Raw genomic sequence first — 17,030 nt, forward strand, 5'->3', positions numbered from 1 at the left:
TATATATCATCTAAGGAGGCAATGTATGTATATATATACACATATATATGATGATACTTTAAGGAGTAAAGTGATATAGATGTCTCCTTGTGTATATCATATATACATAGAGATATATATAGAAACATGATATACATGAGGGGATATCTATATCTTTCTCTTCAGTCCTATATATGGAGAGGGAGAGAGAGAGGTGATATCATATCTATTTACTCCTATATGGAGATCAAGAGGTGGTATTTATATCTCTCTCTTTTCTCCTTCCTAAAGTATCCCCCTGTAGTCTGTGTCTGTTCGTGGAGCTTATTATTGAAATGTGCTTTTAAGCTCAGTAGAAGGAGAGTCATCAGCTAGCAGTTTGATCTTTCAAACCTTCACATAGCCACCTGTGCCCATCCTTTGAGTTCAGGAAGACATTTAGCGCCATTCCATCCCTATTCCTTGTGTTCTATGGTGTGTGTTTTGAGATCGAACAGTGTTGAAAGCCTAGGGAACATTAAGCCCTTTGTGGGCAGGGACTGCATGTCTGCCAACTCTTAATAATAATTATTTATGGTACTTGTTAAGTTCTTAAACTGTGCCAAGCACTCTTCTAAGGACTGGGGTAGATACAAGTTAATCAGGTTGGACAAAGTCCCTGTCCCACATGGAGCTCACACTCTAATCACCACTTTACAGATGGGGTAACTGAGGCGCAGAGAAGTGAAGTGACTTGCCCAAGGTCACACATCAGACATATGGCAAAGCTGGGGTTAGAACCCAGGTCCTTTTGGCTCCCAGGCCCGTGCTCTGTCCACTAAACCACGCTGCTTCTTCCAAGCATTTAGTACAGTGCTCTGCACGCAAGCGTTCAATAGATACTGTTAATTCATATCTTTAAAGTATATTTTATAAGTTACTTTTGTCTATTTATGTCTGTCTATCCCTCTAGACTAAAAGCTCATGAAGGGCAAGGAACATTCCTGCTAATTCCGTTGTATTGCTCTCCCAAGTGCTTAGTATATTGCTCTGCACATAGTAAGTCCTAAGTAAATACCAATGATTGATCCATCGATAGCAGTCTTAGTGGGCAGCGACAGACATTAAAAGACTCCCAGCTCCGGATGTGGTTAGAAACTCTTGTCTTCACAGAATGGTTTTTCAAGCAGTGTCTGTCGTACAGAGAAGCAACGTGGCCTAGCGGAAAGACCACGGGCCTGGGAGTCAGAGGACCTGGGTTCTAATTCTGGCTCTGCTGCTAATCTGCTGCATGACATTGGGCTCGTCACTTCTCTGTGCCTCATTTCCCCTCTCCTGCAAAATGGGGATTCAATAGCAGTTCTTCCTCCTCCCTAGACTGTGTGTGGGAGTGGATTATCTCCTATCCCAGCACTTAATCCCTATCCCTATCCCATCCCAGCGCTTAATCTGCTGCTTGACACATAGTAAGCGCTTAAGAAAAACCACAATCAGTTGTATTTATTGAGCACTTATGGTGTACAGAGTACTGTACTAAGCACTTGGGAGTGGACAGTATGACAATAGACACATTCCCCGCACACAACAAGCTGACAGCTAGAAGGGGAGACAGACGCAAATAGAAATAAATAAATGGCAGGTATCAACACGTGGGGCTGGGAGGGGGCGATGAGTCAAGTCAGGGTGACGTAGAAGGGTGTGGAGGAAGAGGAAAGGAGGGCTCAGTCAGGGAAGGCCTCTCGGAGGAGACGTGCCTTCAAGAAGGCTTCGGAGGTGGGGAGGGTCACCGTCTGTCGCCAGATAAGGGTCTTGGTTCTCCCGGGGCTTGGGGCGTGTTCCTCTCTAACCGAGATCTGCTCTATTCTGCCAGGCGAGGCCGTCTGGAAGGCTCATTACGTGACTCCGATCTTCCAGCCGGCAGGAGCGGGGGCCTGCTACGGCAGCCGGATGTGCTCCTGCTCCGGAGCGGGCGTCCGCCGGCACGAGCCGCCCCTGCTCTTCGACCTCTCCCGGGACCCCTCGGAGAGCCGCCCCCTGTCCCCGCGGGAGGAGCCCCGCTTCGAGGCCGTGACCCGCAGGATGGCCGAGGCCGTGCGGGCCCACCGGGGGACGCTGGCCCCGGTGCCCGAGCAGCTGGGGCAGTTCCACAGCATATGGAAGCCCTGGCTTCAGCCGTGCTGCGGCACATTTCCCTTCTGTGGCTGTGGCCGGGAGGCGGGCGGTCCTCACGGCGAGCTCTGAACCGGGAAGGACGCGGGAAGGCCGGTCCGGTGAGTGGCCACCAGTGACGTCCTTTCTTCTCTTTCACGGTATTCGCTGAACACTTACTACGTGCCAGGGGCCGTGCTGAGCCCCGTGGGGGGGCTCCCGGATCCTCAGGACCCGCATGGGACTCACAGTCTCAGGAGGAGGGAGAACGGGGGTCGAACCCCAGTTTTGCAGATGAGGGAAGCGAGGCTCAGAGAAGCGACTTGCCCAAGGTCACACGGCGGAGCCGGGGTGAGAACGCCGGTCTTCTGACTCCCAGGCCCGGACTCTTTCCGCTAGACCACAGACCGCTGAATGGAGTCCGTCGATGTGGTGTTTGTTAAGCGCTTACTATGTGCCAGGCACCGTACTAAGCACTGGGGTAGCTGCCAGCTAATCGGGTTGGACACAGTCCCCGGCCCCCATGGGGCTTATTGCCCTCATCCCCATTTTACAGATGCGGTGACAGACACAGAGAGGTTGTGACGTGCCCAAGGTCACACAGCAGACGGGTGGCGGAGCCGGGATTAGAACCCGGGCCCTTCCGACTCCCAGGCCGGGGCCCTAGCCACTAGGCCACACCGCTTCCCGTTGTACATGTTGCTTTTCTTACTAGATGGTCACGTTTTCTGTTAACACCGAGGAAGTGATGTCGACGTCGGGAGTCAGAGGACCTGAGCGCTAATCCCGACCTGCTGGGTGACCCCGGGTAGGTCACTTCACTGAGCCTCGGTTTCCTCAACTGTAAAGTGAGGATCCAATAACCGTCCTCCCTCCCATTTAGACCGTGAGCCCTGTGCGAGACCGGGACCGTGTCTGACCTGATTAGCTTGTCTTTCCCATAGTGCTCATTAATAGTCACGATTGTATTTGTTTATCATTCTAATGATCATCACGAGGCACAGTCCCCGACCCATGCAGCGCTCACAGTTTGCAAGAGGGAGAACGGGTATCGAATCCCCATTTTACAGTTGTGGCAAGCGAAGGAGCCAGGATTAGAACTCGGGCACTACGCGGGCACTTTGCTGAGTGCTTGGGAGAAAGAATCCTATTGAAAAGAACATTTTTATAGGAGGGGGGAAGAGGACATCGGACTAGAAGGCGAACAGCTCAGGGAACACCCGTCTCCTAACCTATCTCCTAACACGTATCTCCTATGCTTCTCGCTGCATGCCCTACATGGGCCAGGAGAAAGCTCCAAAAACTGTTCAGGAAAAGTTAAAAAAAGGTAGAGATGACACGCCTACTGTATTGCTTTCTCCCAACCGGTTAGTGCAGTGCTCTGTGCATCTTAAATGCTCATTACGTGGAAGGAACAAGGTAAGAATAAGGAGTCATAGTGTCCCCTTTTTCCAGATGAGGAAACAGGTCCAGAGAAGTTTAGTGGCTCGCCCCCAGGTCAGGAGAAGCAGCGTGTCTTGTGGAAAGGACGCAGTCCTAGAAGTCAGAGGACCGGGGTTCTAATCCTGCCACTTAGTTTAGCACAGTGCTCTGCATGCTGTAAACGTTCACCGAAAGCACCGAGAGACCAGCATGAACCAATGACGACGGTCGCTATTTTTTTTTTTTTTAAAAGAGGAAATGCCACTAACTGACCATCTTCCCCTGGACCCGGAGGTTTCCGGGATCTCCGTGGGACTCTCGTACTCGTTAGCTCTCGCTGTACCTTTTTTTGTATGCGTCGTGAACAGGTTGACCCCCTCCACCCTATCTGTCGGTGGCTTCACGCCTGTTTTCCCCACCGTACGGCAGCCTCCCCCTTGTACTCTTCCAAGTCCTTAGTACTGAACTCGGCGCACGGTACTCAGTAAATACAATTTATTGATGTGCGTTTTGCTCCTGCGGTCGAGCGACCGTCACTTTGGTTCGAACAACGCGTGACGGGTCGCCGCCGTATTCACGGCCCCGTGGCTCCTTCGGCTTTTGCCTTTTAGGGTCCGCGGGGATCTTGGAGTTTCTCCTCTCGCCGGCGGCCTTCCAGGTGAGTCGGTATGGGTGTTGGGCGATTTAAAGGCGTCGCCAGGCCAGGTAAGCAAGGGGTCTGCGCTCACTGTGTGCGGAGCGCTCCGCCGAGCGCGCGGGAGAGTACGAAGGTGGGACGAGGAATAGTCCGGGAGATAGGAAGGGGGAGGCCGACCCCGGCCGGGGTCGGGGGGCTGCGGGCGAGAGGTGGGCGGAGGTGCTCCCCCGCGCCTCTTTGCCAGGGTTCGGCGTAGGCTCTTTATGGGCACGTCTTATCACCTCTCAATTCTCTCCCAAGCGTTTAGGCCAGCACTCCGCACCCGGTAACCCCTCAAGGGGCCCGGGGCTAGTTGCCCTCACTCTGTTTTCCATCAGGTCATTTCAACGGAGCCAAGAGCCGTCGAAAAAACCTGAAAGAAGTTACTTAAGTGATTTCAGGTGTTATCGATTAAGTAACAGCTAAGTTATGAATCGATTAATTGAAAACACCTGAAATCACCCAAGTTAATTGATTAATTGAAAACACCTGAAATCATCAATTAAGTTATTAACTGATTAATTGAAAACACCTGAAATCAATTAAGTTAATTAAAACACCTGTAATGAATTAAGTTATTAATCAGTTGACAACACCTGAAATCAATTAAGTTATTGATTAATTAATCAAAAAACACCTGAAACCAACTAAGTTAATTAATTGAAAACACCTGAAGCCAACTAAGTTAATTGAAAACACCTGAAGTCAATTAAGTTATTCATTAATTGAAAAACACCTGAAACCAACTAGGTTAATTTATTAATTGAAAACACCTGAAATCAATTAAGTTTTTAATTGATTATTTGAAAACACCTGAAACCAACTAAGTTAACTGAAAACACCTGAAACCAATTACGCTATTAATTAGAATTAAGTTATTAATTGAAACCTGAAATCGATTAAGTTATTAATCAATTAATTTAAAACACATGAAACCAGTTAAGCCATTACTTAGAATTAATTAAAAGCTCCTGTAACTGAGTTATTAGTAAATTAATCGAAAACACCTGAAACCAATTAACTTGTGAATTAATTAGTTTAATTTTATGATTTTATTTCATCGCTGCTGACTCGGAGCACATCCATTTTCAGCCCAGGGCTCCCTTTTGGGGGGTGTCTAGCAGGAAGCCCCGGGGAGGGTTTAGGTGAGGGTGTGCGCGCTCCTCTCGTATCCCCTCTTTTCCGTGACCGCTGGGGACGGAGGACCGTTCCGGGAGGGAGGACAAGTGTCTGCCGGGGACGACTTTGACCACCTGCCCCGCCTTCCGACAGGACACTCTCTGGCCAGACCACAGGAAGCGGGGGAAGAAAAAAAGGGAATTTCCACATCTCCACTTACTTATTGGATGTCACGTGCAAACGTCCACTTTGAACCTAGAAAATCCCGTGGCGCGTCCACAGTCTTCCAACTGCACACTCGTGGTGCGACGCCAGCTCGTCTCAGCACTTCACAGACATTGAAAAAGCACATTTCCCTTACCCTTTCCACTGGAATTGCCCTCAACCCATCACCACCGCCTTGTGAAATACGCTGTGGCCCGTCCGTCGTTGCGGCGGCGATTCAGGCGTCTATTTGCAATTTACGGCTTCGCTTTGGGAGGAAAAAAAAAAAGAGGGGACAGTTCTCGCAGAACTGAGAACTCGCTCGAGAGGTGTCGAAAGGTGTACGGAGCGCAGTGTTTCGAAGAAGGTTTTGAAAACGGAATGCTAGAGACGTGCGGCCGCCACAAGCGTGCAGCCGATGCTATCTCCGGGTCCCGGTTACAGTAGAGAATGACATCGTTCCTGTCAAGATGAATACCGAGAGGCACCACAACAGTGAAATTTCCCGGAGGCTTAAGATACAATCCCAAATTCCCCTCTTCCCCCGGAATCTCTAATGAGACATCTCCCGGCGACTCCGCGGAGCAGTTTTAAACTTTAGAAACGGCATCCTGTCCCACGTGACCGAGCCGGCATTGCACATCTGTTTCTCGGCTTGGCAGTTTTATTTATGGAAGGCTGAAAATATATTTAGTTCTCACCTCCTCAGTCAAGGTTAAATGTAGTAAAAAAAAAAAAAAACAAAAACCTGACAAAATTATTCTCTCGCATCTGCTGGGTATTTGAAGCCGATTTTGTCTTTGGTCCGCACGAAACGAGGCGTCAGAGAGAGAAGCCCGCAGTTTAGAAAGTCTACTTCGCTCCAGGTCTGGAGAGAGGATTTTTCTTCCACAAGACCCGAGTGATAACGAGGCAGCTTCTATTAACGCATCAGCCTCTCCGCACGATCTACTGTAAAAATCGATCTAGCTTCTTTTGAATACATTCGAATGCGTGTTTTCCCAGGTAATCTACCTGTCCCTCTTCCCATTTCCTCCTCTCTTCCTCCGGGTTGGGCTCCGTGGCTTTGAGCGGAATGGGCGGTTCCAAAACGGCCAGGTCGACCTTAGGGGAGACGATAAACACTGTGAGTCAGAAATCCCATCATTCGCTCATTGCAGTGAAACGGTCACTTACGGCTACCAGCGGGAGAGGCGGATCGGGGCATTTTTTCCTTTTAAGTCGAGTGCCTATGAAATCCTGATTAATTCCCAGACTGTCGGTGAAATGTAGCAAATTGTCATTTACTCACTTTTCATGTAGGGTTCCGGAAACTTCCATCTCCATGGGCAAACACGTACACTTAGGATTTTGTAAATTACCCCGTGCTTGGTATACTGTAGGCGTGTAAGTTCGACCCGCAGGATAGGTTTCCTTTCTGCTAAGAAATTTTTAGAAGTCTAATTTTCAAGTTCTTTCAGGGATTGGATCTTAGGCCCAATAGCTGGGTGGTTGAGTAATTATCCACATGATAATCTGGCTCCTAAAATTCCACTGGGGAACACCGAATCATCTATCCAAGCTGCATACCTAAAGCAGATCGACCATAAACTATTGGGATATTCCGCGTGCGTCCAAGTATGCTATCACCTGTGGCAGAATGTGTGTCCCTGATGTCTGACCGGTAGTTCTGAACACCAGATACAAATTGTGTTGCTTCTCCTTCATTGGTTTCGAAGCCAGCTGTCATTTGCGGCATTCGGTCTCTGGCCCTCAGTGACTGTCCATTGTGGGCGGAGATTGTCTCTCTTTATGGCTGTATTGTACTTTCCAAGCGCTCAGTACACAGTAAGTGCTCAATAAATATGAGTGAATGAATGAATGAACCGCCTCCCAGTCCTTACGAGCAAGGATCATCTTTTCCCGCTGTACTGAACTCTCCCAAGCACTTAAAACAGTGCTTGGCACAAAGTGCTCAGTACGTACCGTCTGTTGATTAAGGGCTATAAACCGCAGTGACTTTTCGGTTGGCGAACGATGGCCAAACTATCCCCGGAGCCTCCCGGAATTCCCAAGGGAGTCTCCACGTGCAGCCACCGAGATCCTCCCTACTGTTTTTAAACCACGCTTCGCACTGCGGCTAGAAAACGGAACATAACCCAGGCAGAGTCACTGGGTGAAAGCTAGAATTCTCTGGCCGTAAACTTGCACCTATCTAAATTATCTTAGCTGGAACCACAAAAGCAGTGGAAAAAATCATCAACAGAGAAAAAATAAAACTTCCTCCTCCACGTACAGTTTAGTTCCAAGTAGCAATCAAAAGCTAAAGCAGGAACACACAGACACCTCAGAGGTGAGTCCTAAAAATACATTAAGCATCAACAGTGAGCGGTGAGTCAATCCCCCTTTCTTTAAATTATTAAGAGGAAGCCACAGGCCAAATTTATTTTCAGACTGAGGCAATCGGTTGATGCTCTGTGCTTTCAGACCACAGCATCTTTGCCTTTTAGGCTTCATTAAGTACCTATCGTACCTTAGTCACTCGAGAAAAGAAACTGCGTTTTCACAGAGTGAAACCTTAGAGAAGCGGGGTTGCCTGGTGGAGCGAGGCGTGAGCCTGGGAGTCAGAAGACCCTGGGTTCTCGTCCTGGTTCCATTTGTCTGCTGTGTGACCTGGGCAAGACACTGGACTTCTCTGGGCCTGTTACCTCATCTGTAAAATGGGGGTTAAATGTGAGCCTCATGTGAGATGGTGACTGCCTAACCTGATAATCTTGCACTTACCCCAGCGCTTACTACAGTGCCTGGCACATAGTAAGCACTGAAAAAATACCAGGATTATTATTCCGGATCTGCCACGTGTCTGCTGTGTGACCTTGGGTAAGTCACTTCACGTCTATGTGCCTCAGTTCCCTCATCTGTAAAATGGGGATCAAGACTGTGAGTCCCATGAGGAACAGGGGCTGTGTTCAAACTGATTATCTTGCAGCTACTCCAGCACTTAATACAGTGCCCGGTACATAGGAAGCGCTTAAAAATACCATTTTAAAAAAATTCCAATTGGAGAATACAATCCAGAGACTACTTTCCTAAGCAGAGGGTTGGCAAAATGAATACTTCACTTCATTCCTAAAGGAGAATTCCTCACTAAACTTCCATCATTTTCCCCCGTGCTAAATTTAGTGAGGCTGACTTTAATCTCATTCAATACAAATGACATCATAGTTTCAATAAACCTCATTTCTCATTTTAAACCATGTTATGCCCGAAAGGGGAGTTAATGATCCACAGTCCTAAGCTCAACCATTACACATTAGGCACGCAACAAACTCAAGGATAAAATATTGAAAAGAAACCATTAAAATCATGCAAAATGAATGGGGGCTAAGGGGGGCAGGCTCTCCTTGGAAATAAACAGAAATGAAATAATTTATTAGAGCAATGCCAATGCTTTCAAGCCATAAAAGAACTGAAATTGGCCAAGAAAATCAAAAAGGTTGGGATACAAAAGTTAGAGTTGTATGTGTATATAACTCTACATTCTCTCTCTCTATACTCTATATATACCATATATATATATATATATATATATATATATATATGCACCCACCGCCAGTGGTTTCTGAAGAACAGGCTCTTGGAAGAACAGGAACTGTGATGCTTCTGGCTTTTGATCTGTGACACAGTCTGCAGAATGGTATTCCCCTTTATGGACTGGAGCCTAGAAAGAATCATTTTAGGTTAGTCACTGATTTTATTGCAGTTGACTCCAATACTAATCACTTATTCATCCTCCTCTAATTACTCTTTCTACGATGAACAAAAATGTAGTATCATCACTTCGTTTTCTCCAAGCAACACTTCATTTGTTTCATCAGCTAAATGACAAATTCCCTAAAATCAATGTTTCAGAGGGTGCCTTCTTTGATGAAATATCTTTATAGATTGCTTACATTCATTTCTGTCTCCCCTTCTAAGCTGTCACAGCTCATTGGGGGCAAGAAATGTGTCTAACAACTCTGCTTTACTCTCCCCAATACTTAGTACAGTGCTCTGCACACGGTAAGCGCTCCGTAAAAACCGTCACTGGACCACTGCACGCTTGTCAATATACAGTACATCTCAATGGAAGATCTGTGGGGTCACCAATCGATGGTATCTGAGGGCTTACTGTGTGCAGAGCACTGTGGGCTTGAAGGGTGATTTAGAGAAAATTTGGGGGTTAAGATTTTTATTTCCTCCCCTAAATTAGATTTCTCAGTCGAGGAGATGATTTCCGTATGCAGAAGACTGGACTAATCGCTTGGGAAAGTACAATATAAGAGAGACGGTAGACACGTTCCCTGCCCACAATGAGCTTTCAAATGATTGATCCTTTGCATGAAATTCTCCAGAGAATATTGCATAAAACGATCTAATCTTGTTTTTAAAAAGTGTCAGTCTGCAAATAGCTTTGTGATAAAAAAAGACTAGTCTATGCAATAATTTTAAGCAACTATAGAAATGTTCTTTGAGTTTTAGGAGAAGAAAAAGACCTACCCTCCAAAAGGTTTTAGATTAACGTTCACAACGTTCCTCTTCAGCTGTACTTGGATTTAGAGTAATTTCCCATTAAGACAGTGATAGCTAGAGAGCTATTTGCAGTTGCACAAAGGACACATCTACTGAAAATTTTGCCCGACACAGGAAATGTCATAAATGCCTAAAGGTTTCAAGGCTACTCTTTGCTGATTGCTGTTATGGATATCATCTATCACTTGGGGGGGAAAAAGGGCTTTCAGTTTTTCAGGCTCAGAAAAAATGGGCTGCTTTTAAGTGCTTTATTATGAGCCAACTACTGTGCTAAGCGCTAAGGCCGCTCTATAGTAATCAGACACAGTGCCTGTCCCTCCTGGGACTCACTGCCCAGGAATGGGGAGAGAACAAGTACCTAATCCTCATTTTACAGATGAGGAACCTGAGGCACAGAAAAATGTTAAGGGACTTATTTCGAGGCCACACAGCAGGGGAAAGAGCCAGGATTACAATTTGGGCGTCCTGTCTCATTCCCGTGCTCATTCCAGAAGCAGCGTGGCCTAGTGGAAAGAGTTCGGCCCTGAGAGTCAGAGGACCTGGGTTTTAATCCCAGCTCTGCCGCCTGTCTGCCGTGTGACCTTGGGCAAGTGACTTGACTTCTCTGGGCTTCAGTAAAACCGGGGATTGAGACTGTGAGCCCCACATGGCACACGGACAGTGTTCAACCTGATTAGCTTGTATCTATCCCAGCATTTAGTACAGTGCCTACCACACAGTAAACACTTAATGGGTGCCACAGTCAAATTTACATTACATCATGCTGCTCCTTCAATATCATCTATTCAATCACTTATGAAGAAGAGGACTTTCAATTTTTCACTCTATGGGGATGTAGGGACAGCATGGATAAATACGATCTTAGATTTGGGGTCAATTGAGCAATTACCAGCTCTCTCCCCGGTTGCCCTAAAGGCCACCTTTACTATTTGCTTCCTCCGATTTCCCTGTCCTACTTCGTGGGACCATTAGAAAGGTGGTAGATTGTGGCAGAGGACAGGACGTTCTGGAGAAAGTATCCATGGAGTCGCTACGGATCGGAGACGACTCGACGGGCACTTAATAATAACCTCATAGGAGTGAGCAAGCACGTAAACACAGGTCAAAGACAGGCAACTGTGGAACGAAGCGGCATGAACGGCCCACAAGTTGGACCTTCAACCAGGCAATGGGCAGGAGCCCGGCAGCCGTTTTGGAACAACCCCTAGACTGTGAGCCCGTTGTGAGCAGGGACGGTCTCTATTGCTGTATTGTACTTTCCAAGCGCTTAGTACAGTGCTCTGTGCACAGTAAGCGCTCAGTAAATATGAATGAATCAATGAGCCCCCGGGGGGTATGGGAAAGCCGGAAGGATGCCCACCCAAATCGTCCCTCGGGTCCTGCCGGGAAGATCCAGCGGGCCACAGACTTGGTTATCATCACTGCTTGTCACTCTCTACCACGTTTAAATACTGTTGGGAAATACCGGGGTGACTTGAATCTCTGTGAGGTCCGTAAGGCTTGGGGCAGCTGGTCTTCCGGGTTCGCAGGAAACAGGATTAGAACTTTCAGTCCCAGTGAGCTCTACAGTCTGCAGGAAACAAATGAGAGAAGGAAAATAGAGGAGTTAGGCAAGGTCAAAAAAAAGGCTCCAGGGAAAAGATTAATGTGACAGAAAAGAAGGACTTCAGGCCTACTTTGCCAGCACGAAAAGGGGCCCAATTACAGATGAATTGACCACTTCACTGGCACGTAAACCTAGGGCTGAGAAAACCGGTAAGTAATTGTAGGGCAGAGTGAGTTGTGCGTCAGAGAAGGTAAAGGGAGGAAACAAAGAGGAGTCAAGTAATATTCTCCACCCCTTTTAATGCCTTGCTTTTAGCCAGACTCTGAATCAGGGGTGGGGGGGGTGGGGAAATCCCTTCAGAGCTCTGTTCCCTCCCAATCAAACAGCGGTATTTATTGAGCGCTTACTGCGCCACTCGGCCTGAGGAGGCCACCTTCCTGGTCTTTCCTGACCCTTGACATGTCTACTAAATCCATTATATTGTCCCCTCCCAAGCACTTAATTGAGTGCTCTGCCTACATACCAGAGAGGAACAATCCTATAGCCTTGAGAAACAGATCCTGTTGAAGATTAACTTTTCAAATCCAATATGTACAATTATTTTGACCTCAACATGCAATAAGCCTACTGCTAAGGATAAAAAAAGAATATTAGTAATGCAACGTCTTCCGACTATTCCAGGACAATAGTCCGGCAGGGAGCGGTCTTGCAACGTGATTAATGACATCAGTCGACAGGTTTACAGGGGACATCGTTAACTAAAGAAATTCAAGGTCTTAAATATGGATTAAAACTAGTGGTGTGGAAAATACTTTAGATGGAGTGTCCGAAAGGACCATTGAGACCTACTGGATAACTGATGGAATGTCCAGAAGAGGATCCATAGTCCTGGATCGGACCACTGTATTTGGCTTCTGTTTCATCGTTTCGGTCGACTGCATTTATCGAGTGCTTACTGGGTGCAGGGCACTGTACTAAGCTCTTGGGAGAGTACAAAACAACAATAGAACAGACACATTCCCTCCCCTCAACGAGCTCACTTCACAGAGTCCTGCCTGACTTCTGTCCATCTTCAAAGTACAACCAGAAAATGTAGGCCCCACGGGCTTATATTCACTTTCTAAAGGATGGCATAAATCTGAACAAATTCACTCAATCAAAACCTCAATTTGACTTTAAACACCTGAGGAAAGTTTAGGGAAGACTCTTTGTGACTTTATACTCATTTGTGATATTTCTAGATTTCTCCAGAGAGAGACTGTGTTACGTGACAGATTTTAAACAATAAATTATGGTAGTGGGTGATGGCCTTACCCCCAGTCAATTACGGGACTGGTTGTTAGAGTGGTGGCCTTAGCAAGAAACAAAGATGAGAAACAGTGTGGCCTTGTGGATAGAGCATGCCCTGGCCTAATAATAATAATAATAATGTTGGTATTTGTTAAGCGCTTACTATGTGCAGAGCACTGTTCTAAGCACTGGGGTAGACACAGGGGCATCAGGTTGTCCCACGTGGGGCTCACAGTCTTAATCCCCATTTTACAGATGAGGTAACTGAGGCCCAGAGAAGTTAAGTGACTTGCCCACAGTCACACAGCTGACAAGTGGCAGAGCCAGGATTCGGACCCATGACCTCTGACTCCAAAGCCCGTGCTCTTTCCACTGAGCCACGCTGCTTCTCCACCACTTGCTGTTATGTGACCTTGGGCAATCACTTCACTTCTCCATGCCTCAGTTACCTCATCTGTAAAATGGGGATTAAGAATATGAGCCCCAGTGAAGGACAAGGACCGTGTCCCACCCGATTATCTTCTATCTACCCCTGCGTTCAGAATGGTGCCTGGCCTGACAACCAATGCCATTTAAAAAAAACCCCCAAAACTGAGGATTTTAATTTATACCGTGAAATTTAGCACTCCAACAGGTTTAAGAGTTATTTGGAATTTAAATTTTAAAACAAATGGATTTAAACATTGTAGAAAAATGGAGCTCACAGCCTAAGTTGGAGAGAGGAGGAATGAATCCTCATTTTACAGATGAGGAAACTGAGGCACACAAAAGTTAAATGACTTGCCCAAGGTCATGCAGCAGATTGGTGACAGAGCCGGAATTACAACCTAGCTCCTCTGACTCCCAAGCCTGTGCTCTTTCCACTTGGCAATACAGGTAGCCCCAAAAGATGGCTCTTTGCCACTGGTTGCTTCAACCCCCACTAGATTGAAAGCTCCTTGCGGTTGGGAATCATTGTATACCAACCGGTTGACCTACCTCAAACACGTAGTACAGTGCTCTGCTCACAGTAAGCACTCGATAAATACGATTGATTGATCGCCACCAGGCCTGCCCTCCAATTTGTAGTTTGTCTCTTGGTGATGAGAAGGGGGCAAAATCTTTTCTGGAGGAGAAAACTACTCTGATATCAGGATTCAGAAGAATTTCAAGGTGAGCAAGACCTGACTGTGATGCTTGGCTCTGAAATATGTGAGTACTTTTCCTTCTTTCTCTGCCTCAAAAAACCCTACCAGTTAGAGCAGCAATGAGAAGCGGTGTGGCCTAGTGGCTAGAGCCCAGGCCTGAGAGCCAGAAGGACCTGGGCTCTAACCCCGGCTCTGCCACTTGCCTGCTGTGGGACCTAGGGCAAGTCACTTCACTTCTCTGGACCTCAGTGACCTCATCTGGAAAACGGGGATTAAGACCGTAAGCCCCATGAGGGACACGGACTCTATCTAACCTGATTATCTTGTATCCACCTCAGTGCTTAGAATAGTACCTGGCACATAGTAAGCGCTTAACAAATACCACTAAAAAACGGCTAAATGTGTTTATGAATTACTTCAAACCAAGGCCTTTGGAGAAAGCTCTTGACTAAAGTGAAGCTGCACCTTCTCTGACAAAGCGATAAGGCACTTTTCTGCACACAGTGCCAGGGCTTGAATTCAGTGTTGCGACTGACCTTAAATTCACTGTTCACTGAGCTCAGGACTTCCCTTTGGAAGCATTTTCTGAAAAAGTCTCTAATCCAAACTGTGCATTGCCTACAAATAATGCTCATATGTTTTCTCATTCATTCATTCATTCATTCATTCATTCATTCGCATGTGGAAGAGTACAGCAGCATACTCCCTGCCCATAACAAGCTCCGTCTAGATGGGGAGACAGACATTAATATATGTACATAAATAAACTAAAGGCATATATCTATGTGTCTTGGGGATGGGAGGGAGGATGAATGAAGGGCACACGTCTGGGTGACGCAGAAAGAAGTGGGAGAAGAGAGGAGGGCTTAGTCAGGGAAGGCCTCTTGGAGGAGACGGGCCTTCGATAAGGGTTCAAAGTGGGGGAGAGCAATTATCTGTCTGATATGAGGAGGGCGGGTGTTCCAGGCCAGAGAGACCTGATTCTATTTACCCCACTGCTTACTCCAGTGCTTGGCACACAGTCACCATCATCATGACTTGACACCATCACGATGATGAGCATGGTGTAGTGGATAAAGCATAGGCCTGGGCGACAAAAGGTTGTAGTTCTATTCCCAGCTCCGCCACCTGTCTGCTGCGTGACAATATAAGCATGTCTGGCATCAGAGCAAGCTATTTTTTTTTTTAAGCGCTTATATGCCAGGCACTGTACTAAGCACTGGGACAGATATAAGCTAATCAAGTTGGACACAGTCCATGTCCTAGTATTCACTGTCACAAGGCAGACACATGGCGGGGCCGGCTTTAGAATCCTTGTCCTAACTCCCAGTTATGTGCTCTTTCTTCTATGCCACACTGGGAGTCAGGATTAGAACCCAAGTCCCAGGCCTGCCTATCTATCTTCTATCCACTGGGCCACGCTGTGGTTACGTTCTACATTTGGCGGGGTGAGGGGGTGGCGAAGGAGTCACAACGTTCCAAGAATAGTGTGATCACAGGGATCCCTTGCTGGTTTTTTTTTAAAGGTATTTGTTAAGCGCTTACCATGTGCCAGACACTGTCCTAAGCGCTGGGGAGGGTCCAAGCTAATCAGGTTGGACACGGTCCCTGTCCCACATGGGGCTCACGGCCTTCATCCCCATTTTCCAGATGAGGGAACTGAGGCCCAGAGAAGTGAAATGACTTGCCCCAGGTCCCACAGCAGGTAAGTGGAGGAGCTGGGATGAGAACCCAGGTCCTTCTGACTCCAAGGCCCGGGTCCTACCCACTAGACCACCCTGTTTCTCGAGCAGCTTGCAAGAACGGCAGAATCTCAGGATTCCCTCACTAGCTCCTGCGCCTCATCAATGCGATAGTTGATTTCTCTCCTCACCTCTCCCGAGCTCCTCTCACACACAATCCCAGTAGGTACTTACCTCTTGCTTTCCCAACTCCTCCGGGGAGGATTCGGGAGGACATTCAGCCGGAGTCTGTTCTGGATGCGGAAGTACAGGCAGAGCCAGCCCAGTTGTTGGGTTTGATGGTCTCGGGAACATCTCGGTCCCGCTGGAACAAAGCTAACAAAATAAGACACTGTCAAAACACACCCATAATTTATCAGACCGGTAAAATGTAGCCGTGACACCCCTCCCTTCGGACGCACGCCCAAATAACTGACACACCCCACGATTTGCTTTATCTGCAGCCGTGGGCGATACATCTTTCCCCCCGCTCGCTGCCGGAAGGTTGGCTGAGGTTTTCTTAAGAAGCGTTTGGCTCTAGGAGGAATCGCAGGAAGCGGTTTCTTTTTATTTCACTCTGCCGTAACGGCAGCCGGATTTCAGTGCCCTATCAATCCTGGAGCTCTGTCCGCGGAGCCGCTAGGATCCCCGAAAAAAATCCGTTCCGACGGCCAGGTCCAAGGGGATGAGGGATAAGGTTTGTCCTTGAAGAGCTCAGGCTGGAGGTAAACTGTAATGAGTATTTCAAATACGGCCGACGACTGTGGAGTTGCTATTCATTCGATCGTATTTATTAAGCTCTTACTGTGTGCAGAGCATGGCACTAAGCTTGGGACGGAGGAGTGTGAAAATAGGAGAGCACTACTGTGGATCAGGAAAAGCTTTTACATCCTGAAGAGGTCTCGAGAAGACTGACTTACCCATTTTCAAGGGACTGTAGCGTGGCCTAGTGGAAAGAGCCCGGGAGTCGGGGGACCTGGGTTCTCATCCTGGCTCCGATGCTCGTCTGCTGTGTGACCTTGGGTAGGTCACTTCACTTCTCTGAGCTGCAGTTCCCTCACTTGTAAAATGGGGATTAAGACCACGAGCCCCACGTGGGACAGGGACTGTGTCCAACTCGATTATTCTGTTTCAACCCCAGCGCTTAGTACGGTGCCCGGCAGACAGCGGTGCTTAACAGATGCCATTAAAGAAACCACAGCCACTTCAACCGTTGAGAAACCTATATTCCGGTCATGAAATGCAAAACCAAAATCAAACATATGTCA

At 47.4% G+C, this 17,030-nt stretch overlaps 2 protein-coding genes across 4 annotated transcripts in view; one reads left to right on the plus strand and one right to left on the minus strand.

The window, feature by feature from the left end:
* Window positions 1-6,235, plus strand: part of LOC100075628 (arylsulfatase D-like) — a 31,514-nt gene extending 25,279 nt beyond the window's left edge. Inside the window, exons 10-12 of one of the 2 annotated variants that reach the window (XR_003764759.2) lie at window positions 1,829-2,228; window positions 4,140-4,186; window positions 5,477-6,235. Coding sequence is in view for 1 of the 2 variants with exons in the window: in XM_029079720.2 (XP_028935553.1) it covers window positions 1,829-2,199 (371 nt within the window). In the remaining variant the exon portion in view is untranslated. Of the gene's footprint in view, window positions 1-1,828; window positions 2,229-4,139 lie in introns of both variants that reach the window. The other variant, XM_029079720.2, reaches the window with a different exon arrangement.
* GYG2 (glycogenin 2) overlaps window positions 5,222-17,030 on the minus strand; it is a 28,906-nt gene continuing 17,097 nt past the window's right edge. For both annotated transcript variants that reach the window (XM_029079721.1, XM_029079722.1), the window contains 4 exons: window positions 15,958-16,098; window positions 11,544-11,648; window positions 9,117-9,227; window positions 5,222-6,631 (listed from right to left, as the gene is read on the minus strand). In XM_029079721.1, the coding sequence (XP_028935554.1) occupies window positions 6,476-6,631; window positions 9,117-9,227; window positions 11,544-11,648; window positions 15,958-16,098 (513 nt within the window). In that variant the 3' untranslated portion in view covers window positions 5,222-6,475. The remainder of the gene's footprint in view (window positions 6,632-9,116; window positions 9,228-11,543; window positions 11,649-15,957; window positions 16,099-17,030) is intronic.

Source organism: Ornithorhynchus anatinus, chromosome 15 (assembly GCF_004115215.2).
Source record: "Ornithorhynchus anatinus isolate Pmale09 chromosome 15, mOrnAna1.pri.v4, whole genome shotgun sequence".
NCBI classification, from domain to species: domain Eukaryota; kingdom Metazoa; phylum Chordata; class Mammalia; order Monotremata; family Ornithorhynchidae; genus Ornithorhynchus; species Ornithorhynchus anatinus.